General features: G+C 40.0%; 1 protein-coding gene across 1 annotated transcript in view; it reads left to right on the top strand.

Annotated features, from left to right (window-relative positions):
- The window catches only part of LOC136286208 (ALK tyrosine kinase receptor-like), a 194,556-nt gene that overhangs the window by 356 nt on the left and 168,060 nt on the right, over positions 1-26,140 (top strand). The window contains exons 2-4 of the mRNA XM_066177564.1: positions 122-193; positions 460-485; positions 6,445-6,609. Coding sequence (XP_066033661.1) covers positions 122-193; positions 460-485; positions 6,445-6,609 — 263 coding nt within the window. The remainder of the gene's footprint in view (positions 1-121; positions 194-459; positions 486-6,444; positions 6,610-26,140) is intronic.

The raw sequence follows: 26,140 nt of genomic DNA, 5'->3' as shown, positions 1-26,140 counted from the left end.
TAAGTAACAGCTGTGTTAGTTACCCAGTACAGCCTCACCCCTGATGAGTCACAGCTACCACCAATAAAGGTAAGTGTGATAAAAGGGAGTGGGTTAGTTGGTGTGGGGAGGATTTATGAAGAACCTTGAGGAAGAGGGAAGGAGAGGATCATGAAGAAGCAGACTCCTGGGGAGAGAGAATCAGTGCTGTGAGGTCAGTCAGGGTCTGCAGTTAGAGCCTGTTGTTGGAACATGCAGTCATAGTCTAGCCGGGTACAAGCCTGCAGTCAGAGCCTGCAAACTGATCCCTGCAGTCAGAAGCTGCAAGGGAAACCTGCAGTAGGAGCTTGCTGAAGCCAGAGTAAGTGAATAGCTGGAGTCAGGATAGCTGAGCTGTAAAAAGGGATAAACCAGGACACTTTCCATGCTGTGATAAACAAGGAGTCTGTGTCTCGGCTCATTTCTACACTCTAACCACAGGGCTGCTGCAACAATATTCCTTCAAGGTGGGCGTTGAAGGGAGGAGTAGTGCTGGTGCTACCTGCCTTGACCCTGCCCAACAGTCACTACTCCTGGGTGCTGGGGAGAATTTGGCCCCACTGAACTCTTTCTTGCAGGCAGCAAGCTCTGAGTAGCCCTTGAAGCCCTGTAAGGGTACAGCAGCAGCCTTGTCAGTAATTTCAAGGTCAGGGCATTGTGCTCAGAGACCTGCTGGTGCAGAGGAAGGATACAGAGAGTGATAAGATAAATTGTGCTAAGCAGCTTGAAATTAAAAGGAGGTCTCTGGTGAGCACAGGCTGTGTCTCAGGGCAGGGAGAGGAGCTGGTGTGGTGCCTAGCTGATCTCACTGCTGTGCTTGCATGTGACTGAGGTTCATCAGATGGTAGGGACCCCAAAGCTGTGCTGAACAGTACAACGTTGTTGGGTTCCTCAAGTGCGTCCTCAGGTCCCCATGTCCCCTTTCAGGCCATGCTGCTGCTCTTGTATTTGTCAGCTCCTGGAGCAGCAGCCAAAGGAGCAGGCAGTGATTGTTGGTGGAGGCATTTTACTAAGGGTAGTATGACCCTGGGTGCCTGGCAGGGATACCTGTGACTTAAGCATCCCTTAAAATGTGCAGTTTGCGCTTTCTCAGGGCTAGGCAATGGAAGGAAATAGGTGAAATTGTCTCTTCAGACTTGCTTGCTCAGCAGGAACAAGGCAGTTAAACCCTGCAATTGTTTTTGCTCTTGAATTTGTGTGACTGCCAACACCTTTTCCATTTTCCTTTGGGTTTTTTTGCTCTGCCCTTCCATCCTGTGGTAGATTCCCTGATTTTAAATTGCTGCTGTAACTCCAGTTACAAAGCTAAAATATAGCACCAGGAATTAATTTGCAAGAAGTTCCACCTCTTCTTTGTGCCAGTAGGGCAGTGCTCACTTCCAAGGATCTGGCCTGTATTTGGGTCCCCCTGGATGTTCAGCAGGGGGGTTGAGTTGACAGCCAGAGAGCAGCACAGTGTCTCCTATTTATGTTCTATTTTCAGGGAGAAATACTTATCACTGCAGGCTTCTTTGTGGCACCCCACATGTGCACCCTGGTTTGGTGAATAGAAATTTAGAAATGTCTGATGAGGCAATTGAAACCCTTAGATTGAATGCCCCGTGCCCTTTTGTACTCAGAGGGAATGGGAAGGCTTTAGGAACTGGCTCTGTCACTAGGATTAATAACTGGAAAATCAATTGGTCATTTTCCTGTCATAAATTAAAAGCTTATAGGCCTTATAACATGAGTAAAATAGAGGTTAGTGGGTATTGATGGAGGTCTCAAAGCTCACTCAGCAGAGCAGATCTCTACTACCCAATTTAAATTATGTCTCCTCCACAAGGAATATCTGTCAATATTTGTATTGAAAAAAGACATCCTGTGCAAGAATATTTTATCTGTTTCTACACTGCTGCTGTGATTGTTGCTGCTGAAAGAGTTCTTGAGGGAGATTGTGGTCCTGACTTGATCGGTGTGAGTGACCTTTACATTGTGCATTTGTCTGTAGATGTAGTATAAATTAGTCATGTGCAAGCTGATGAGGTGCCAGTGAGGATTTACCTCACTAAGCTTGTCCTGCTGAGAACGGAGAACCTCTCTCTGCTCCCTTGGCTGTGATAGTGCCGTGAGAAAGTAGCCACACCCTTTCAAAGATGTGCCCCGCTGAGAGTAATTGAGGAGGAGTGGTTTGTAAGAGTCAGCAGACCAGGAGGGGAAGGGACCTTTTAAAGTCAGACACATGTAGAACTAGAGAGGAGTAGTCTAAGGGGAAACCACCTGCTGGTAAGATTTTTGTGGTTGAAAGGAGAGGTGGTTGAGACCCAATAAACCTAATCTTTGTTGGGCAGCTGAAGAAAGGATAATCAGAGCAGCTTCTTAACAAGAACTGTTTTTATCTATCTCTCAATATTAGATTCTAAATAAGGTTTGTTTCTGTGATGTGTGGTTTCACAAATGATCCAAGATGACCCAAAGGTGAATGATCCATAGTTTGACCTGCTGCAGTGTAAAAGACTACTTCTCACTGATTGCTGTGTTTTGGTGTATTGCTTATGCTACTATTTTAAGGCATTTGTTTATTAGAAAACTCTAATCAGCTTAATTGAAACAGATGTGGTTGCCAGATACTTTAGTTATCTGTGCACAAATTATTGTTGTTAATTATGTTGATAAAAAATAAATAAATTGAAAAACTCACAAGATTCTAACATAATCGGACATACACAGATTCCAATGTCTTTTTAATTGAAGAGTAGCTTAATTGACTTTTCAGTCTGTGGTTAATATTCTTATCTTTTTACATACTAAAAGCTGAACTGATTTAGATCTACAGCCTTTCTTAAACAGGTTTTTATCTTATTTTGATTATAAGCATCACTTTTGTTTCTTCTTTAAAGGTGTAATGATGATGAAATAGACTTCTAATAAATTATCTCTTCTGCCTCTCTCATGCCCAGCAGTTGTAGATAAAAGAGATTGTTGGACAAAGAGTTCTTTGTTCCATTCTGGGGGCTTTCATTTATTATTTAAGAAGACTTTGCTGTTTTTTTCAAAATGGAACTTAAACTCCTATAGAGCATTTAGGATCTGTAGTGTCAGTATAGCTCTAACATAAATGCCTGTACTTGGTTTAAATCTCTGTGACACCTCTACTAGAAAATCATCAGAAATCACAAAAAATCACCCCACTTTACTGACTAGGCACAGTATTCAAGTCCAAAAGCTCTGTATCTAGTAAATTCATATTGATAGTGGGTTTAAAAAAATAACCACTAGAAGATGTGTTCATTTTAATTGCCTTTCCTGCAGTGTTTAGCTTTTCAGTTAAAAAAAGGCAGAATGGTCTTTATCCAGCTCCCAAGGGCACATGACTACTGTTTCCTGTGCTTAACTGGGCAAGAAAACAATAAACTCGGTATAGCCTTTAAATGTTAAGACAAAAGTGAAAAAGGAAAGAGAAACACTATTTTTTTATGCAGAGGTCTAAAAAATGGCAGATGATTTGTGGCAGCAATTCAAGTATTATGTAGGTTTTGTATTTGCAAGTGTGGCTTATGTGGTCTTGTAATAGCTAACACACCAAGACCAGCTTCTCAGTGAAAAAAAAATGTATATAATTCTTTTTTTATGAGGTATATTACAATGTCGATAGTGAAGGACATTGTGAAAGAAGGAAAACCTGGGGGTAGGAAGTTAATGTTAGCCTTGGAAGACTGGATGCTGTTTGCATAGATTTTTCTGTGTTGCATCAGATGGCATTTTTTTGTCATCATTTCTTTGTACTGAATAGGATAATAGCACTGAAATTTGTGTCTGATACAGGACTAATTTAAATAAGAGCTTATAAAAGTACCAATATTCTGGTGATGTGAGGCAACCGTTGAATCATGTAAAAGTTGCAAGTGTGTTTCCACTGAATCACAGACACTGTGGGATGTGTGAGCCAAGTAGCCTCCCTCTCTTCCAAGGAACAACCTGTTGTGACGGACATTCAGTGTGACCACAGCAGGCATGCTAGATCATGCCCGCTCACTGTAGGCCATTCGTTGCAAGGGAAGGAAATGGCATTGTTGCTTGCCTTTTCTTCTTTTACTTTCCCTGCTTCAGGCAGAGGCTTTAGCTGTCTGCAGGGGTCATAACACTGGTGATGACCAGTGACTGGTATTTAATCGCATTCCCCTATTAAGTTGTACCAGTTGTAGGTCAGAGGCTTGCTGTGTTAAGGGCTCTACAACTGATTGATAGCTCTCTTTTGAGATGGGGGTTCTGGAAAGTGAGACCAAAGTGGGGAGCAGAGCTGGCTATTGAGTGCTTGTCACACCACAGTCAGACAGCCAGGAGGAGAATGAGAGAGCCTTGTGGATATCCATGAAGGGCTTCTCTGCTTGGGTCAAGAGGGTTAGAGAGCACAAAGGCTTCTGTTCCCAGAAGCTGGGCAAGAGAGGAGGGGAAGTAAACAGCAACTGCTGGAAAGCTGAAGAAAATAAGAGATTGATTGGGAAGTGCACAAAGAATGAAATAGTGGATTTGAAATGATTCTTCTTGCTGTGTGTGGTCCTTGGCATAGGCTTTCCCACTTGTCATCCAGTGAGTTCCATCAAAAAAATCCTTGTGTGAGCTGTGTTTCTCTCCTCCAAATTTTTTTTGACAGAGCCTTAAAACACTGCTCAAGGTGTTCCCTGTGACTGGTAAGGATAATATATGTTCTCAACCTATAGTTGAGTGTTTGGTTGCTCTTTTGTCCATCTGAGCTTAGGTAAAAAGTTTAATAGACTCCTAACACTTAATGGAGTTAAAAAAAAAAAAGTTTGGTGTGTTTCTTGGTGTTTGAGTTTGGGTTTTTTTTTTTTTTTATTTTAAAGGCCATCTAAGGGACTACAACTATGTGGTCTGAGGTTTAGGTATGATATTGCAGTAGTAAACTGCATGAATATATCCACAGTTCCCTTCTGCCTAAATTGAAGTGTGCTTCATGTATCATGAAATTTATATTGATAACTTAGAGGCCTGGAGAGAGATGGGGCTTGTGCATTCGGATTTAAGGAAATGTCTGTAATCCTTGTTACTGCTGCTAGTGGTGTAAATGGACTCCTTATGTTATATGGTTTCCTTGGTGTTGTGAAGTATTTAAAATGCTGAGTGAATGATAAAGTACTTGATTAGGAAAATCAAATATAAACTGGAAAAAAGACTCTGTTCCTTCCAGCTTGCTGTTAAAAAGGGAAATTAGAAGGGAAAAGTACGGCAAGAGGGCAACAATATTAACCTTCAGATTAGAAAATATTTTATCACCAGGAGAATAGGCTGAACTACATAAATCTGTGCCCATGAAGAAGAAATTAGATGTTTAGCAGAGAATGTAATTGAAGTTTTAAAAAATCAGTTAATTGCGCTAATGTCAATTCAGATTATTTGTTTCACCTGGACAGTACAGCAAAACAGAAAGATGGTGCAGAATACTCTGTAGAGCAGCTGTATTTTTTTTCCTTGGGCTTTTTCAAATGGATCTAGCCTGTTCAGAAACACTGAGTTAGTTCTAAAATAATTTCTTTATCTTACTGAATATTGTGTTGAGTGCTGACTGTGGTGACAAAAGTAGATGTATACTGGGCATTCCAGAAAATTTAATGATCTTGGCAATTAAAAGTAAAATCCTTGCAGGTTGTCACTGGAGGTTGTGTTAAGCAACTTGAACTATGGTGTGATGGTAAACTGAACGCTGGAAAGTGAATCATAGCTGTACCAGCAGGATAATGGGTTTCTCTAGAGAAACATCTCAAAAAGAGAAATCTCTGTTGGAGGCAGTTGCTGGCTGTGCTGCCTGGAGGATGAAGTTTTGCAGCAGCAAGTCAGGTTGCAGCTGCTATCTCAGGAAGGTGTTTCAAACCCTGGAGTCAGAATGTCACTTTCTGGGGTACAGTCCCTATGGCTTCCAGCACATTCCATATGCCCAGAATAGGTGACTCTCTTTGTAGAGACCTGTGCTCACTGAGGTGGAACATGGGGGTGTGAATCACATTAGGAGTCTTTGTACTCTAATGGTCCTGGCTGAATTTGAAGCAGCATCCCAGAAGAGATTGGCTTTCTGTCCCATTTCATCAATTGACTAAGCTATTTTCCTTTCAGTCCAGATGATGCCTTTCCCCACTTTAGCCTGAGCTGCCCTTTGACCTGTGCTGAAGGGGAATTACTGGCTCTTGGGCATTCCTTTTGATGTGCTGCTGCCTCTCTAATGAACCTCCCTGTGCGGCCCATTTCAGGCCCATTTTTGCCTGTTTACAGAATTCCTTATTTCTTTTTACCTCATTATGGAAGAAAATCAAGCCTTAACTTACTGAAGTATAAAGTGAGCGTGCATGCACATGTATGTGTACCTAATTTCGAGCACAGAAGACACTGGATTTAATTAACCTGGTGTGTTTCATGTCCATTTTCTTTTTCCAGTATTTGACTGCAACTTTGAATCTCCTTGTGAGCTGGAATATTCCTTTGCCTCAAAAGATCAAGAAACCCCCAAGAATGCCTGGCTTAGACTGAATGCAGAGGAAATCTCACAGCTAAACCTCCCAGATGGGCCCAAGAGAGATCATTCTGAGAGCACACCCAAAGGTAAGATGAATACAGCTATGTAATGCCATCAGTAGTGGTTAGTTTTAAAACAAAAACACCTTTGCTTTCACCCCCTAAAATAACCATAACAGAAAACCCCAAAACCCTGCCTGAAAAACATGTCATCCAGAAGTGTTAAAGACAGTTATAATCCCTTTGCTTCAGCTGACAATCAGTGAAAGCAAAGTGACGAACAAAAGGGGGTTGTTCTGCACAGGAGAGATCTGTTTTCACCTAATTGCAAGCTCCATCATATATCTAGGAAGCAAAGAATCAAATACAGTCTTAGGTAAAATCTGAATTGGGCTGGCCCATGCCATGGATGATATTTGGATGAAAACTGTACTATGGTGACTGTGTTTAAGGTCATTCAGTGTTTGGAAGAGTTTGGCCTTATCTTTGCTCTAGGTCCTGTTTACCACATGTGTGTTTGCAGACCATTTTAGGCAATATCCTTTTGTCCAGGGCTTAGGTTTTCTGTTTGGTAAGAAAACAAAGATGGGCTTTGTCCTTAATATAAGAAAAAGATCCCGTCCTTAAAGAGAGCTAGGAGATTGTCTTGGTTTGGGAAGACAGGTATCTGCCAGGTAATAAAAAAAAACAAACTGGAGTTTTCTTTGGAATGGAGAGTGTAAACCCCCCCACCCTTTTTTTTTTTCTTTTTCAATTATAAATTTGCAATCAGAGGCTCTTAGGCAAAGATTTGGGAAATAGGAATAGCAGTTCTTTACTAGTATATATTACAAAGCAAACAAACACAAAAAACCCCCCACCAAACAACTACAGCATTAATAACAAACGAAAACAGTATCAAGAACCTTGAGGGCTTTGTTTCACAAAACCCAGGGCAGTTTGGTCTCGGTGTCCCTGCAGGATCCTCAGAGCACCAAGCTGAAACAGTGGAAAAGTCCCGGGCTGGTAGCTGGGATGGCAGGGTGTCCCGGCAGGCAGGGGCAGGATGTCCCGGCAGCGCAGAGGGTGCAGGGTCACGCTGTAGCAAGAGGAGCAGCGCCGAAGAAGCCGAAGGCGAGGCAGAACTGGCCCAGCTCCCGCGGGTGGCAGAGAATACTCAGGATTCAGGCCGAACCAGTGATAGTAGATTTCCCAGGACTGGATTCCTTTGGCCACAGTGAAACTCTTCCAGCCAGCAACTGCCGTTCTCTGTTCTCTCTCTCCCCTAACGCCGAAAAAAAGAAAGAGCCCAAAGAGCCCGCAGCTGCCTCAAGCTCTGTCTTTTACCTGCGTTATCTCCCCCTTCCACCTTTGTCTACCTCTTTGTTTCGGTTAAGTACTCTCAAGTATTCAACATTTGGTCTCCTTGGTAACTTATGGGGAAAAAATTCTTTAGAGGAAGAAAGAACAAACCTAACCCCCAGCAGAGGTCTCAAAAGATGTGCGCAACAGACTTTTTTCTTTTCTTGGAAAGAAATGGAGTTTGTTGGAATTACTTTTCCTGCTTATGATCGTATCTGTGAATAGCAGCATATTTAATTAAGATTGTAAGTTCTGAAAAGATTTTTAGATACATTTGTGCTCCTATAATCCTTGGAAAGCAGTAGAATTCTTAACATCCTTTCAGCTGTTAGTGGCATCTGCTTGGAACTTCTCTCTAGAAGGTGGTGTTGATGAGAATGCAGTTACAAAAATGAAAATGGGGGAACTAGAGCTACAAACTTGTGGGAGGACAGATAGAGATGGTGCTGAAGGCAGTCTTGCCTCTGTTGTATTGCAGCTGTTAATTACCAAGTGGGAACAGCCTTGCCCTCGCAGCCATGGGTGTGATAAAAGAGTGAGTTAGCTGGAAGGGGGTCAGTCGGACTCTGCTGGCTGTACTCTGAGGAGGAAGGGACAGGAGGTCGTGTGAGGGAGAGAAAGGGTGAAACATTAAATGAGGGACAAACAGGGTTAGGTGGCCGAGCTAGGGACAGGAAGGAGCGAGTGCTGTGTGGAGATGCCCATGGGAGGTACATAGAAAAGGTGTGAGAGACTTTTAGATAACAAGGTGCTTGAAGCCTTCTTCGGTGTCAGTCGTACCTCCTCCGTCACAAACTTTATCCAAGAAAACAAAGAGGTGTCAGGAAGGACAACAAAAATTTCAAGGGATATGGAACAGTTTCCATAGTAGGAAAAACTAAACAGACCAAGATTCTCTATTTAATCTCTGATGGGAGGGGTTAGAGGTCTTTAAAAGCAGACTGAAGAGCATTGGAAAGCAGCTGTGAAGTTGGTGGGTTACAGGTTTAGAACAAGCAAGCTAAGACATTTTTCATGTAGTGACTGAATAAACGGTGCTAATAAAATACATGAATTAATGTTTTGGGGCCAGAAGTGTGCGTAAGTTTAAAGAAAGATCAGATGAATTCTTGCAGAATGCATTCATCACTGGATGTTTAATTCAGCAGTCTGTTTAGAGTCAAGAAGCCTCTTACTCAAAGGGCTGAGAGTGAAAGGACTCTTCTTAGAAGCCAGCATTGGAGGCAAGATTTGACTTTGCGGAGCTGCAGTCCGACTGCTTGTGACAGATGCTGTGTTCAGGCAAATATTGAGGAGATTTTCTGTGCTGCTTTCATTCATATTCTGTTTTCTCATTCATACCAATAGTATAGTACTTTTCCCCAGATAGCCATTATAAATTAACTTTTAAGGCCCATTGATTCATCAGCAGACCAAGTCATTTTGGTGTGATCCGTGTCGTGTGTAAAGCAGATGGACCCCATTTGTGCTGCATGCAAATATCTTCTAATTTCTACATCAGTGAACATCCACACGCATACTGAATTTCTTCCTACAAAGGTACAGTTCAGGGAAAGTTTGAGGTAAATCAGAATTTCTGTTTTCTTCTTCTTTTTCTTAAATTCTAGTGCAAGCTGGCTGCCCCTGAAATTTAGGAGTTAAAACCTTGTTTTGAATTGAGAAGAATAGCTGTCTTTTCCCTGAAATGGGGGAAAAATTGGGGAAAACCCATAAGGAGGTAAATATATTGCTCCAGGTAAAGAGCCTGGCCAGGACCCCATGGTGCTGTGTGTTGTCAGTGTATGATTCTTTTGGATCCTTTTCAGTAAAGTTACACCTTCATCTAACTCAGTTTTATATATCTATCAAAGCAAAAGAAAGGGAGACTAAACCAAAGGTGGTACTGGTTGATGATTTCCAATTGCTTGTTGTGTTAAAATTCTCTTTCTGAGCCCAAAGGTTGGGGGTTCTCATCTGGAATACAGGCAATTTAGGCTGAAACTTGTGTTCTGCTGTTTTCTTCTATTCTGAGGGGCTGGTAATCGGTGTCAAATTGATTGAGTGGATTTAGATTTGTAGGGCATTAGGGTGGATTATTTTGTGTGGTTTACTTGCTTGTGTATGTGTGGGCTTGTTTTTTTAAATTACCAGGCATGTTGGACATAGTGGTAATTTTTTCTCAGTAGAGCTGTAGGTCTGCAACTCAACGATGACTGTAACTCTTGCATGTGTAAAGACTTATTTGGAAATCAACACTTGGAGCTAGCATCTCTATTTTAAATCACTTTAATTACAGCTGTTTGGCACAGATAGTTGTGTGGTCTGTTTCAATCTGAAATAATTAAGCACAGTAGTTCCAACCCCCACTGTTTCCTGCAAATTGTACTTGCAATTATCTCAATCTCATTTCATCTCCTTTGCAGACAGTAATGCACAGAGATAAACAGATAGCTTAACTAGATTTTGGGATGGTTTAGCTCATCCTTGTCACTTGGTTATCAAGTCATGGCAAGACATTGATAGAGACAAATGCCTCTGGTATGATTCATTAGGCTTCACATGAGTTTCTGTAAAATCTTCAGTAGAAAATCATTGGTAGATCTCCCAAAGAGACACACTGGAAGAATTTCTGTATTTTTGCTCCTGTCCCAGCAGCATGATACAGCTCAGTGTCAAGAAATCAGAAGAAGTCAGTGTGGATTAAGCCTCCTAGAGGAAGAGCTTACTCCTGGTGTCTCAGCATCTGGTTGCAGTCACAGCTGAGCAATCCACTCACTTGGCATGTTCAGCATGTAGTGTCACACAAATCATTGATCTTCTGGATAGGAATAGATGGTGAGGTGGCAGAGTTTGATATTAAATTATTCAGAGTAAAAGATTGAAGGTCTAGTTTGCAAGGAATTGAAAAGGGATGCTTAACCAGCTAATAGTGGCAGGTGAAATTTATTGCAGGTTGTTTGAATTGAGGTGGTGGGAGAGACAAGCAGAGCTTGGCAAATATGCAGACAGATTCTGAACTGGTTACTGTCACTTAGGCTGATTTAAGGGTAAGACTAGAACTCTGAGAGCATCACCTCAGTACCAGTCACAAAATAAATGTGATTTGGGGGCTTACTGGGAAGAGAGTGGAAAACAGGAACAGTACTGTATAGTATAAATGTGTTGGGCAGCTGTATTTAGAACTCATTCTTCTGTTTATATCCCATGCATCAAAATTCTTTTGGTACAGCAGGGAAAGTTTTTAAAATAATGGAAAGAAAGATGATAAAGTATATAATGGCTGTCTTCTAGGAACACTAAAATTGACTAGGGCTACCCTTCCTGCAAGAGGCATCTAAAGGAATCCATGCAGAGCTGTATAGAAATCAGATATTTATAAAATCTTTATAAAATATGTATAAAGGTTTATAAACTACCAAGGGTTTCTAAAGCACTGAAAGGATGAGTACAGAAGGAGTATTTTACATTTCTTCTAATACAGTATTAGCATCAAGCAAAATTATTAGATATCAGGTGAAACTAAAGGAAATCCCTCAGTATTTAACAACGTGTGAAACTTTCTTCCCATGGTATTGTTGTTGCTGGAACCTTCTGTGGGTGTGCAAATTGGCAGGATATGTGCAGGGAATAGAAATAGTTACAGCTACTAAATTCTCTACAGAACCTTTCCTGGCTCAGAAAGTCCTTGTGTGACTGGTCCCTGAAGGCCAGTGGTGGTGAGGGACAACTCTCCCTGTTCATACATTCTTTTTCATTTTCTATTTCCAGCTGTCTGTTCTGGGAGCCAAATGTTTAAAGTTAATGGATCTTTGGTCTGATAGGGCTGGTGTGGTGGTGTATTCCTTGCTCACCTCCCAGCCCAGGCTTAGGTTCCCTTTGAAAAAGGATAGAAATATATTAACAGTTTTAGACCAATTTAGAGAGCCAGAGAAGAGTTGCTATTTAAACATTTACTGTTATTTGCTCTTCTGTTAAAGCCTTGGGAATGCTATCAAATCATGCAAAAATATCGAGTATTTGGTAGGAAGAGCTGCAGGACTGTTTGCTGATAGAAATGTAAATTAGGGAGGCTTTCAAAGGTTTTTTTAACATTTGTGCTAAAATGCTTCACTCTCCTCCATTCCCCCCCATCTTGTAAGCAGAGCAGTGAGAGAGAGAATCACTGGTGTATCTGCCAGCTAGGCCCCTGAAGGTCTGCTGGACTTACATTTCTAAGTCTGACTTATGCAACTTTCTGCTGGGTCAGAGATTTAAGGTTAAAGTTCCACTGATGTGCTAAAGACTGACAGGAGAACCTCCACTGTTGGGATCTGAATTGGGTCTGTACATGCTGTAATGAGTAGGCAATCCATTGTGTATTACTAGACTACTTTTAATTCATGAATAAGCAAAGAGATGCTATAAAAAATTCAAGCATTCCTGCATCACTGACTGCATTTATTTATTTTGACAAGTGTGATTAATTTTTAATTATTTATGACCCTTCATAATATATTATACCAGCAAATGCATTGCAGTCCATTGCAATGAAACATGAGGAACTGGAGATCATGCAACTGTGGCAGTATTTCCTAAGGAGGCAGGTGAGGCAATCCAGTCTGTGGTTAGAAGGAAGGAGCTTGTAGACCAAGGAATTTGCACTTTCAGCTGTGTGGATGTATGTTTTGGTCATGCTCAAGGTAGAGAGCCATTTGCCCCTCTGATAAACCTGAAATGGGTCAAACCAGCTGTAAATTCTATGCCTCTCAACTCTTGAGTCAAACCCAGAGTTTTCTGTACTGTGCGAGTCTCTGGGATACAGCACTGAGTTTGGCATCCATCAGGGATGGTTTAAGAGCCATCAGCAAGTGGGACTTCTCAGAATTCAGCTCTCCTGCTACCTTATTGCAGTGCTGGTGTTTTCCTTCCCCCGGAGAAGCACTGGATCAGCTTCCTGCAATGTTGTATTGCCCTGGGACTTTGGCTTGCAGCGTTTGTGGTCCCTGATCTGAGACCACAGCTGGAGCTTCATTCTGAGTCAAATCTTACAAGGAAGAGAGGGAACCACTGCTACCAAGTTAATCCTTTGTTTTTAAGGAGGCAAGACCAATAATAGCTGGACTCAAAAGAACTGCATGCAAACAGAGTCCAGGTCTGATCAAATGTCAGAGTGGTCTGTTTCTAGCCATAAATGCAGTTTTAAAATGGGAAGGATTAGTGTCTCAAATGCTCCTGACTATGGTTATGCAAATGGGTTGCCTGCTCCTCTTTTAAATCTTGTGATTCTAGATCAAGTAAGTGAATCTCTGCTTCTGTGATTTGAGGATTTCAGGACCAGGAAAATATGCAGCTGCTTGAAAAAAATTTCAGATGAAGAAAAAAGTTGTGGAGGTATGATCACCATTCCAAATAAAAATCAAAAAAGTAATAAGCCACTCTGGAAATGTGAACACCAGTTGAGACAACTTCTTAATGGAAAATGTAGATTAAACTTTCATGAGGGATGGCAGGGGAAGTGGGAGATGAATGAGGACAGTGCCCTAACCAGCCGCTGATTAGTTGGAAAGCTCTTATGTAAGTTCTAAAACAAGAAGTATCTGCATATTGTGTTAATGTGGTTTTAATTTTTGTAATTATTACTAAAGAAATGGAGCAAGGCTAAGGCACTGAGCATATTAGCAAATGGGAGATAATGAACTCCAGGATTATAAAATGGCTGTTGACTTTAATTTATGATTCCTCAGACAAAGAAGAATGAGGCGGATAATAAAAGATAATAAATAATATTTTGTTTCAGATTATCACTTTATTAACAAAACAGTAGAGTATAAATCAGTGTGGGTTTGCAAGAAATAAGTAGGTGATAAGTTATTTTTCATGTAAAACTCAAGCAGAAAAAATACTTGTATGACTTAAAATTCCACAAAAAACCCCACCCCCTCCAAAAAAACCACAAAAAAACAAAACAAAAACAAAACAAAAAACCAAACCTCTTAGAAAAAGCTGTTTGCCAGGGGAAAGAATAAAGAGTAAGGAGAGTAGTTGGGCTTACTCTGGACAGACAAAAGTTTTCCCTTTACATTAATTCTTATACTGGGTTGAGGATATGTCTTGATCTCATAGAATTAATCCAGCTTATGTGTCTTTTGAAAAAGATATCAGAGGTATTTCTTATTTAGTAAATTATTACATGGAGTTTGAGATCTTGACACATTAGGCCTGGAGAAAGAAACAGCAAACCAGGAATTTTTTTCCAAGGAGAATTTCTGTTTGGAGGAAGAATGTTTTTGAACCTGTCACAAATTTTGACAAAAAAAACTTGCAGACCCGAATGTTTATTGCAGACCTGAATGTTTATTGCATTCCTCTCTCTAATGCTGGAGAAGAATTTGGATCACCCTGGTTCAGCCCAGATGGCTGAATGTCCTTAAAAAGATAGTGCTATGATATGATGCCATCCCAGTTTTAGTATTTATATGCCTTCAGATAAACTGCAGGTGTCCCATGAAGATCTGTGAACTTTTGTACTTTCATTTAGTTCAAGTGGGATTCAGTTTCCTATTAGTTATTTTCCTCTTTAAGATTTAGACAGTGTCTCAGTGGAAATAATTACTGTGTGTGAGTTGAAAGATCAGCTACATACCACAAGTGAAACAGTAGAAGAATTAAGTGAGGTCTGGAAGTAACACAGGCTGAAAATTATTCATCAATCCTACTGCAAATGAGAGATTTATGGATTTGTAGGGATGTCTAGCAAGTTATTTGTATACAAAGAGGGGGGTTAGAATTAAAAATATGATTTACAGCAAATGGTTCTGGCTGTTCTAGATGAGATTTAGATTTTTGAGACTCAATTTGGCAACATAAATGTATCAAGTGTTACAACATATACCCATAGGAATTTATTCAACATTAAGACACTAAATGCAAACCAGACTTGCTTCCAGAGTCCATTGGGCTGTGGAGAAGGAAAAATACAGCCTTTTCATAAGGATCAGATTCCAGTTCATGCTCTGTCAGTACAAGAAATGGACCAGGTGTTCCTCGCATTTTGCAGCTTGCTCTTCTCATTAGGACTACACTTGTGCTTTGCTCTTGCAAAATTATTTCCCTTTAATGAGCCTGCTCTAAAGAGGCAAATTATTGTCTTGCTGTAGGACAGTGTGTTTGTTTATAGAGTAGGTATGTATTTATACAGACTATGGAGAAGTATGTGGGTTTGTTGATTTTAGAAATCTTGTTTGTTCATTCCTTATTCAGTGAAGACTTGGATGCAACATCCAGCTGTCTATGCCCCAAGCTGAAGAAGAAAAATTAATTTCAGTATGCATCAGATGTTAGTATGCTCTAATGGCTTGCTGCATACCTGTGACTAATGTACTCCAACAAGTACATCCAGAAAAGGCAGAGACAATGAAGAATAAATGGGTTGTAAAATGGTCTCTTTCTCACTCCAAATGACAGTTTCTCCTTGGCAAGATGAGAGGCATATTAAAAGGACAGCTGGAGGGAAGTGTGTCCTGCTCTTGGCTGTGTTTGACCTTTTTCTAGGAAAAGGCTACTGGATTAACACACATATGTAATTTTTTTCCCTCTCTAGTGTAGGGACAATGTCCTTTATCATGAAATGCTTATGTATGTCCATGCATATGTTGTGTTCAGAGGGTTTTTTAAATTGAAGTTTTTAAGCATGGAAAACTCACATTTGCACAGAAAAATCTTCAATGGATAAATAAGTTATTTGGTAGTTTTGATTTTTTTCTAGCGTGCCTGCTGTTTCTATTTTCTGTGATTTTTGTTTTTTATTTTTACTATGCCAAAGACAGCTCACACACATATAGCTCTGTACACAAAAATACAATGTAAAGAAGTATTAGTAAGACCCTGTGAGCCTGGCAGCCCCTTTGCTGCATTTTGGCTATCCTTACCAAGCATGACCTAACTATATCCATTGCCAAACATTACAATAACCTATGCTTCTCCAGCACTTCGCCTAGGAGGTTCTGAGAATGCTCTACTAAATAGACACTTTGTATGGTTTTGAGGAGTTGGGAGAAAGGTTTTTCCTGTTGCCAGAGAGAACCTAAAGCCCTGTGTGGTTAAATCCGTAGCCCAAGGTGAGTTGTGTTTCCTGCTGTGCCAAACTTGTGTCCCTTGCACCTTAACCACACTAAAAAATGTTGGGGACTGTTGGTCCCCAGTTTTTTTTTCATGAAGTTGGCTAGCTCCAGTGGTAATGAATAGGTGTTACCGTGTGGGATTTTCTACACAACTCTTGTGTGAGATTATGTTAAAAACATCATCAAATTGATAAGAACTTAAGTATTTTTGCTGTTATTCTTTTCCTCAGTGGTAGTCTGTTGTATTAAAGTACATCTCTTACACACCTATGCTTGGGTGAATACATTAAAAGAGTCACAGAACTTATAAAGCTAAGACGTTTTACTGCTGTGACTCTTGCTAAGAACAATGTCCAGCTTGATGTCTTGATTTGGAAATCAGAGATCATAAATTGTTAATTTCAGTCTGTGGTAGAGAAAATACCATGATTCAGTCAGGATCTTGGCATGGATGAGGCTGAACCCAAGTACAGTTTAACCATTTTGGTAAATTTGGGTAAAGAGAGGACTGATTTTTAATATTTCTGTCCTTGGTTTTCTGATTAATTTGAAGTTTAGATGTAATTCTGTAAGGGGTGTGTTGGTACCAATGCTTTTGTAATATCTCGTTTTTCTCACAATCATATGTACAGTTCAGAGGTGTTGCAAGAAATATTCCTCTAGCTGTGCCTTTGGAGGTTAAATCTTACAGAAATTGTTAATGTTAAGGCTCACTGAAGTAGTTTTGTTTACCTTTACCTTGAAGGGGGTGGAACCTCTGAACCTAGTTGTTTTCTTGTTTAGTAGCTTAAATTCAGCATGCTTATTTTATCCCACTCAAAATAAAGAAAGTTACAGAGTTAAAGACAAGATATTGAATGAGAATTCTGTTTCCTATCTTTAAAAAATAAATTTCATAATACCATGCAATGCCTGTTTTGGCAGCCCCAAGCAACTTGCCTAGATTCTAATGAATAATCATCCTTTCAATTATGAGCTAGAAGCTATCCCTGAAGTTTCATCTGTTTTCTTTGTTTGCTTGTTTTGAGAGCACAGTGATTAAACAGATGGTATAATGCATGAAGATGAGAATGGCCATACTGGGAGAGCAGGAGAGGGAAGAAAACTGATGGCTGGACTTCCCCAGATATTCCCTCACTCTTCTGACAGGTTGTGCCAGAGACTGTGAGCTAAGGGGAGCCATAGAATATGGCCCTCCATGTTAAGTTGTAATTCTGCTGGGGCACATACCACAGTATCTCCTCGTTTGGGACCTCCAGTCCTGGACCCTGTTCCTGTGTTGAGCAACACCTCCTTTCTGTGCAATAAATTAAATTGTGTGTCCTGCTTGTGGCAAGGAAATCGCTTTCTCGAAGTCCCTGTTGAGTCCCTTTAGTCTCAACAGCTCAGGCTTTCTCATCTATCATATGCAAGCAATTTAGAAATGTTTGGCCTTCATCTTTCACCTTCCCCAACTACACAGGATTTTAAAGAAGTTAAATAAGAGTCACTGTCTTTTGTTAAAATGAAAATACTGTGTTTCTAAAAAACCGTTTATAGTTTACATTAATGGTTCCTATCAGTGGTAAAGTCAAGTGAAAGACAGCCTTGTTAGCTGAACACTTCAGTGTCACAACAGAAATGAGAGAAGGACCACTTACTTCTAAATGGCATTTCCTTAAGAATTTAAGATATGTAATAGTGGGCTTTCAGTCATTGTTCTGGATTTTTTGTTTTTTCTATTCTATGGCTGTGAGCATATCTAACCACTCTTCTGGGAGACATGTAAACACAAGTAAAAAGGGTGGTGAGTAGATTTCTCCACATGTGAAAAGATGTTCAAACAGCAGAAGCAGATTTGTTACTTGCCATTGCCTGTGTTAAAAGGATAAACCTCATGAAGGACTAAACTACAATAATTCACCTTGTGTGTTGTTTTTAGCAGAGGACATGTTGCTGCTTTCCTGTGCTTCCAGTGGGGAAGTGGAAAGGTCAGGCACTGAAGGGAAACATTTTGCTGTGCACCACAGATAGGCATCTCTGGCAGTAATTTAGAACTTTGCAAGGCACTTAAACAGCATAATAAAAGTTAGGTCACAACTCTTTTTCACCTGTTGCAGTAGGTTTGTTTATCAGAGAAAAACCCAAGCTGCAGAGCTCCGGTATTGATTTTGAGCAGAAGGTTCAAGGATGTTCTGTTTTCAAGGTATTTGTTCAGAGCATGGAAGAAACAAAAAGCCCATGTTAAAACAACATTAGGATGCAGGTTTAATTACACTCTGTGTTTTTCCTTAAAGTGTGGAAGTATTTGAGGAGCAAACAGAGGTTGTTTGGTATTTGACTGCTCTAAAAAATTACACCTTTTCAGACTATCAGGTATTGATAGGGCAGGCTCTTCTGCCTGAGTGGATCCTACATGTCAACAGGGTCACTTCATTAGAGGTGAAAATTTGCTGTGACACACAGCTTGGAATTTTACATAGTGAACTTTCTTAGACTGGGGGAAAAGAAATGGATCCTATTGATGGCCTTAGTGCCCCGCAGGGCACAGTAGCGGAAGCTGTTTTATTTCTATAGTCATCGGTTTACCTATCCAGTTGTCTCAGGCAATGTATTCAGTGTTATTATGTTATTAGCAAATCAAGATTTCTGAGGAAGTAATAGCTTGCATCATTAATCTTTGTTTTATCATTAAGGGTAAAAAGCAAGAATATGAGAAGGTATTACAAGACGTAACTTAATTAAGAAGCTGTGGCTTACACCTATAATAAGGTCCTTCTCAATGACCAACCAAGGCAAAGGGCTATCTGTTAAGCAAGAATGGGTTCTGAATTCAACTTCTTAAAGATGCCAGGCCATTTGTAATTGGTGGCAACAGCTGAGTGAACAGCAACAATTAACGTTTTTAATAGCAAGTTTCTTTAAGGACATATATTTAAGTATGACTACCAGTGTAGCATATGTAGCTGGTTGTCTTGCCTGTCAGTGGAGAAGGGTGAATAAGGTATAGAAGGAGTTTTTAATCTTTGAAGGATTTGGTCACCTAATTAGAGAACAGAAAATCTGGATCCCGGTTACACTGTGAAAAAAATCCAGGGATAATTGTAATGGCTTTGAAACAAGAGATGATTAAAATGTTCTCCAGGCCTTTTCAGGGTTGGTGCTTGTCTGGCTGCAGGCAATTCTCTCTGTGGTCACCTTGCAGAATGTGTGGTTAATGGCAGGTGTTTGCTGTCCAAGAAGTGATTTTTGTTTTATGTCAGGCTGAACTGCATATGGAGACTTCTGGAATATTTGGTGTGCTGTACTTCAGCAGTGTTATTCCCAATTGCCCTAAAGTTAAAGAATACTCAAAAGCTAGAAGTTAAAATGGTGATTATATAGAAACTGAGTGTTGGCTTCTATTAACACTATGCCTTCTGTTCTGTAGTACCTTGGGATTTTGCCACTAAGGGATGTTTTACTGCAGGAGAAGTGTTGGGGATCAGTGTTCAGGTTTTCCTTGCAGTGAGGAGAAATACCCTTGCAAAATAATGTAAGAGCTAATGTGCTTTCAATAATATTGGTATTGTGCATTTGCTCATGTACTTAGATGGATGTTTGTGTAATAGATGAGTGCTGTGTGAAGCTGAGCGCTTCCACTTCTTTCCACTGATTTACAGGGGAAGGTGTTTGTCTGGACAGGTAAGGGCAGCTGTAAGAATATGCTGGAGTAGGCTCAGTGTTTGAGTGATTGTTGAGCTGTACTGTCATTACAGAGTGAGTGACAAAGTGTAATTGAAATAACTGAGCTATAAACAGCTGAGGGACCTCACCCAGGTATAAAGCACTGCTTAGCTGGGGGGAAGAGCTTTTTGGCATGGAGGAGTTCAGCTGGGATGTCCCTGAATTAAGAGACAGGAATTGGCTGTATGGAAAAGAGACACATTAGAGACAATGCCTTTAACCACTCTCTACTATGTTTTGGGGGTTTTTATTTTGCCTGAATAAAATTATACATTTTAGAGTGCTTTGTGGTGGGCAGGTGAAATGTACTTCATTACAGCAACAAATTGATTGCCCTGGGCCTCAGTCAATGTTATGTCCATTAACTATTCCAGAGGGTGGGCCACCAAAACTGACCCTGAGTGCAAAGCTGGTAATGAGCACTGCATCGGGAATGACCTAAAAAACTGACAAAAATTTCCAGATTTATTGGTCACTTAGTACACTAATTTTACCAGCAAGCTAAACTTCTAAAAAGTGAGACTGAGATACTGAACAATTCCTTATTGGTAAAACTATTGTTAATACAAACTGCAGAAACTTAAGTAAACTGCAGATCAGACTCTTTCACTCCCAAATGTAAGTAAAGCCCCTTGGTGTTGTGTGTGGGTTGTGTTTTGCTAGGAGATTTTTTTGCTGATTTTTCTTAAAAACTGTTTTGTAGAAGGCACTTTTCTGCTCTATTCCCCTCCTCTGGTTGTTATCAGGTATTGTCCTTTGAAAGCATCATTGGGATTGCTGGATGAAGGGGTACAGACTTGAGGAACTGGCATTTTGCTAGCTCATGTTTTTAATAAGCCTGTGTGTGAGATTGCTCCCACTTCCTTCTTGTTGGGCTAAAGTCTGGGATGGATTTTAAAGCCTGACACGGTCACAAGGTGATACAAATGGGCATTGTGTCACTGGAAGCCTTGCTACAGGTATGAGAGCAGGCATAGCAGCAGCTGTTTCAGCTTGGCTTTTTATTTTCTGCTGGTTTTTGCTGCAAAAAAAACATGAAAGAACTTCTCTGTTTCTTTTGACTGCCCAAACACTTAGGGAATTTGCTTAAAGTCTTGGTTAGATTGAAATGCAAGGCTTGTCTCTACAGGATTTGGTCTATGTGGCCCCACACAAGGCTGTTTGTTCTCCTTTTCAGGAAAAGATAGGACCGTAAGAATTTCTCTTCTGCACTAAATTTGGTCTACAAAGTGCTAGCACTGTGAAAAGGAGATAATTTATCACCTTTTCCATATTACCAGATGTCTCTTTAATTGATGGGAATCTTTTTACAACCACTTTAAAGAAAAATTGCTTTTGAGGAATTTTTCCCTCAATTGACAGCAACTTAATGAGGGGTTGTGACTTTGTAATCAATTTTAATTATTGTGTAGTTAATACTGCTAAAAATAACAACTTTAGCTTTGATACAGGATGATTGATTTGTGAAGCAACTTGTAAATAATTGATCTCTTGTTCCCTAATGTTTTTTTTGTTAAAGCTTTTTCAAGTAAAAAGGAAAGAAAAAAATCAGGCAAACATTTTAGTAGCTAGAACAGAGGTAATGTAATGTCATAGTAACCACTGCTACCATAACTGGAATTTTATACACTGAGAGCTGTGTGTTTTAATGGTTAAACCATGAAACAGAAAATTAGTATTTCTAGGTGTTTTTCCCATTCAATCACTGACTGTAGGAATGTGATCACATGCAGCAGCTATTTCATTTTTCAGTTTGCCAACTTTAAAATAGTGAGCAGACTGTCACATGTAATGCTAATTAGGATCAGTTCTGGTAAAATTACTCTACAAAAGACAGCAAAACCCTGCATCATTCTGTTATTTTCAGAATACATGTGCTCAGTTTAGAGATGACAGGATGGCTCTTTTTCTCCACTGGTAGCTGTCAGTCCAAAAGACCAGTTTCTTTTGGGTCTTTCCATGCTGTCAGCACTAGAGTGTCTCTGACTAGAACTTATGGCAGCCTTCTCTTCTGTTGCCATTGAGAATTTTAATATTTAAAGTAAAGAAGTACCATTCTTAATTTCCAGCAGTTGTCAGCCTTGTGGCATCAGAGATTTAACCAGCCCGTTAGAACAAGGCTGTTTGCATGCACATATTTTAATTGAGGTGAGACACACCAGCCTGTTTGAGTTCTTGTTTAGTCTAGGACCATGTTCTGCATGTTTGCAAAGTACTCAGAGTTCCTTCAGAGGGAAGGTGCTATCAGTGAATATTGCTGTCCTGTGTGCAACTGTGGGCCGTTGGAAGTAATGGGACAGTGAAAATGGATTATCATTAATGTCAGCAAATACAGTTTTAATCATGTTAAAACTGTATCTTTGTGAAACTAAATGAGATTTCTCATAACACAGCTACTTATTTGTATTCACCATGCATTGCACAGACTACCTCACTATTTTTAAAGCAACTACCAATCACCACAAGGAGTCAAGCAGACGCTGCATTCTCCATAATTACAAGCAATTTTCCAATTGAATTATCCCATGATTTAATTCCTTACCTTGCATCTGGAGAGCATCAGCAATGTGCAGCTGTTTTGGCTTTGAGAATTAATTGTTGCTAAATGCATTAAGAGTGGTCTTGCTGCAATGATTTCAGAAAAGAGTTAAATTCTAACTCATTTCTGGATTAAACTTCTATTTCTTATTTCCTGTTCTCTTGACTCAAGATCATGATACAGGCCATGGGTTTACTAGCATTTGCCTTGGCTAGTTGTGAATCTTAATTCAAAACAAATATGTTTAGTCACTGAATTGAAATCATATTACAATGAGACACAAAGTTTAATAGAACATGCCAGAGTCAGTAAAGACTGGAGGGCTGGGGATTAATGATAAATTATGTTAGTGTATCCTGCTGGTATGACTTAGCTATAGCAAAAAAAAAGAAGATATGGTAACTTTGCAAAGTACAAAAATACCCAGTGAAATAGGTACAATTTTTCACATCACAGGGGTTTTTTAGCCAGGCCAAGTATTTCAAATATAGCAAGAGTGTCTTAGTCATTTGTCCTTGAGGGAAGAATGGAAAGGTATTTAGAATGGGAGTAGCATGTGGTTTATTTCTGAAAGTAGAAAAAAGAATTGGAAGGAATACTGATTTTTGTGAGCTTGAGATTATCATCAGGGATTTCCAGAGTCTATTATATTCCACTAAGAATGGATTGTTTTTAATCTGGAGTCTTTTTTTTTTTTTATTAACTCCAAAGACTGTAGCTAAGGGTCGTAGGAATCTTAAAACACAGGTGTATTTTTATAACTATTGCAAGCTAATGAGAACATTCTTCAACTTAGTTAAATAATGATACAAATATGCATTTGCTGCTCAGTTTCCTTGACTGCAGCAAAGTGTGTTATGTTGAATCAAAACTACAAAGAAATGGAGAGTCCAGGATTATATCTTTCATGCCTTGCAATAGAAAAAGGGCATGCTAAACTCCCTGCTATAAACACTGTGATTTTCAAACACCTTACAATGATATGAACAAGTAGGTTCTGATTATATCTGAATGATATAAACATTATTGGGTTTGCCTAATGATTGTCCAGTTCATGATTACTCCTTCCAGCGAGAATTATGTTGTCCAGGTTTAACATAACCAGGGCACTAAGGCAAGAAGAAATTGAATTAGCTACTTCTTGCAAAACTTCCCTTTGTTCTCACCCAGAAAGCAGCTTTCTTGAAGGGCTTATCTACTAAAGAATTTCATAGTTATTTTTATTCCTTTAAGAAAGGTTTAATTTAGGAACATGGACAAGTAGTAAATGCTCTGGATTAGCTTCCTTCTCTTAAAAACCAAATAATTTTTATCAGTTGTGTTCTGTGGCTGGAGATGTCTTATTTTGTTCCTATACAAACAAATTGTGGTTGCCTTTGGAAAGCCTGTGTGGGAAATTGTGGATTTCTCACAAGCAGAAGGGAGAAACTCCTGAAGGAGGAGCAGTGAGAAAGGCATAGGATTTTTGGAACAACTGATACAAGAATTTGAGTCACTGCCTCTAGACAGTGGAGGAAACACAGAAGCTGTGGAATAAATGTGATCACATGGGTTTGAAAGGCATTGCTAATATAATAGTGGAATAAAGTAAGGAAGAATGTGATGCCTTTAGGACTGGAACCCTGGAAGCAATAACTGTAACAGAAAATGAAAAATCTTGTATGTGGAACAGAGTAAGAATTTGTGTTCCAAGTAAGGATTATTGGCTGTAAGTGGAAGCTGTAAGAGTTGAGTGTGTCTGTTAATTGCCACAGCAGTCAGTTATGAGGCTGGTGAAGATTTTTCTGGAAGAGAGAAGAATATTCTATTGCCATTGCATAAAACAGTAACAGAGCCTAATGCAGAGTGCTGCATACTAGTCTGCCTTGCTTTGATAAAAAGGAAATGTAAAATGGGAATAAGTGTTGAAAGGAGGTCCTAGAACGGGTCTTGCCACTGCAGGTGAGATTACAAAATAACCCTTTTTAGTTTTCTGATATGAGAAGTAGAAGCTGATGTTTATAAATATATTTGAAGAAAGAAAGGCAAGTGTTGGAAGTCTAGCTGAAGGAGAAGGAAGTGCTGATCAGGAAACAAGTGAACAAATAAATACAGGCCAGAAATGCTTTTATCATAGAAATAAGACAATGAAATATCAGAGATGTGAATTACCCTTCCAATGAAGGGGGCTGGTAGTCTAGATAGTTTTGATGTAGCACTTCTTGGACACAGTTGTCCATCAACAAATGGAAGAACTGGTATTACTGTTATGTGTACCCCTTGCTGTAATGTACCAACAGGGGTAACTTCTGAATTATCCATAATACAAATATTAAGACAGGCTGATGCTGCACCCATCTGTGTATAGTATGATGTACTGAAGATCTCTGTAGCTCAGACCATAGAGATCCTGCACTGAGCTCCCAGCGTGCAGCAGCAGCCCGTGCCACACCAGAGAGCTGTCAGTCTGGGCAGCGACGCTGCCTCATACCCGTGTATGGTCTCTGAATTGCCCTTGTTGACAGGATGCTGGGTTTCCTTTGCCTTTCAAAAGTCCTGGGGTTATGGTTTTATTCTCAAGTAGATTTGGATATCCTGAAACAGTGTCTTTGCTGAATTTGTTTTTACACCTCAGAATGAAAGGCCTTCCCACACCCCACAGGAGAACAGGGGCTCAGTAAGCCACCCGTGCTGTTTGCTGTGCTCTGCTGTGAAGGAGGAAAAGCTGGCACTTGGCAGCTGCTTTGGTTCCCCCAAGTCCTCTGCCAGTCAAGCACTGCGAGCTGCACCGTTTACATTTGGTAACTGAGCAATTAAGGATTTTGTATTCTAATTACCTGGCCAATTATGTGCAGTGCAAAATTCCCTGCTAGTACTGCTGTGATAGCCTGAACTGCAGACAGTCTTGTGATTAAACTGTCCCTCGATGATGAAGTCGATAATTAACAAGAAGGCATTTTGCTGAGTAGTGAACAAAGTCAAAGAAAGAACAGAATCAAGTTTTCAGTGCTTTAATATGGTTTTAATGGTGCTCTTCTCAGGGACAAGAACTTCTCTGACCTCCCCTGAAATTAGAAATGCATACCCACATGCAAAAATGTAAACCTGATTTCTTTACAAAAATGATAATATTGATGATTAAAAGGCTGGAGAACCTGCCCTGTAAGGGAAGACTGAAGAAGTTAGGTCTTTTCTCCCAGGAGATGAGAAGGTTCAGGGTAAACCTCTCTGCAGTATTCCAGTACTTACAAGCCAGCTACAAAGAGAACATGCTCTCTTCACAAGGAGCCACAGAAGAAGGGGCAACAGAAACAAGTTGCACTGTCAAAAGTTTCATAAAGATGTGAGCAAAATGATTTTTTTATGGTAACAGTCATTGGGTGGAAGAACTTCCCTGCTGCTGGGTGTTTTCAAGGTGAGGCTGGACAGGGGCTTAGATAATCTCCTGTAGGCTCATGTTTCCATGAAAGGTTCGACCAGATGATCTTCTGAGGCCTCTCCCACTCTACACTGTTCTAAGATTTGAATTTTAACTGGGTAAAGTACCTTAACCACATTTTTCTGTGATACTTTCATCATAGTAAAAACCTGTGCAGCCCAAGCCAGCTCTAATGGTGTTTGCAGTTGAGTGTCCTGTGTGGAGTTCTGTGTTTTCAGCCTGGAAAGTTTGAGTGTCACTTTCAAGTGACAACTGAAGAAGAAGTTCTTATTGTTCATTTATCCTACAGTCCCAAAGTAATTAGACATTTACTCTTCACAGTGTTAAGTGGTGTATGTACATGCAGTAAACAGGACAGAAAGCCACATAGCTTGTCAGTGTCAGCCTGGCATGTGCTATGAGACAGGGAGACAGAAAAAACTATTCCATGTTATAGCATTTTAGTTGAGCTGGTTTTTCTCTGAATGTCTGCTTGAGCAGAAACTCATCCAAATTCTCTTTGGAATGTATTAGCTTTTATTGAGGGCTATCCACTTA

The sequence above is a fragment of the Chamaea fasciata genome, unplaced genomic scaffold, assembly GCF_029207755.1.
Source record: "Chamaea fasciata isolate MVZ Bird 193981 ecotype frontalis unplaced genomic scaffold, bChaFas1.0.hap1 SCAF_3, whole genome shotgun sequence".
NCBI lineage: Eukaryota > Metazoa > Chordata > Aves > Passeriformes > Sylviidae > Chamaea > Chamaea fasciata.
Note: the sequence above shows the minus strand (reverse complement) of the source record. Positions and strands in the feature narration are given on the sequence as shown.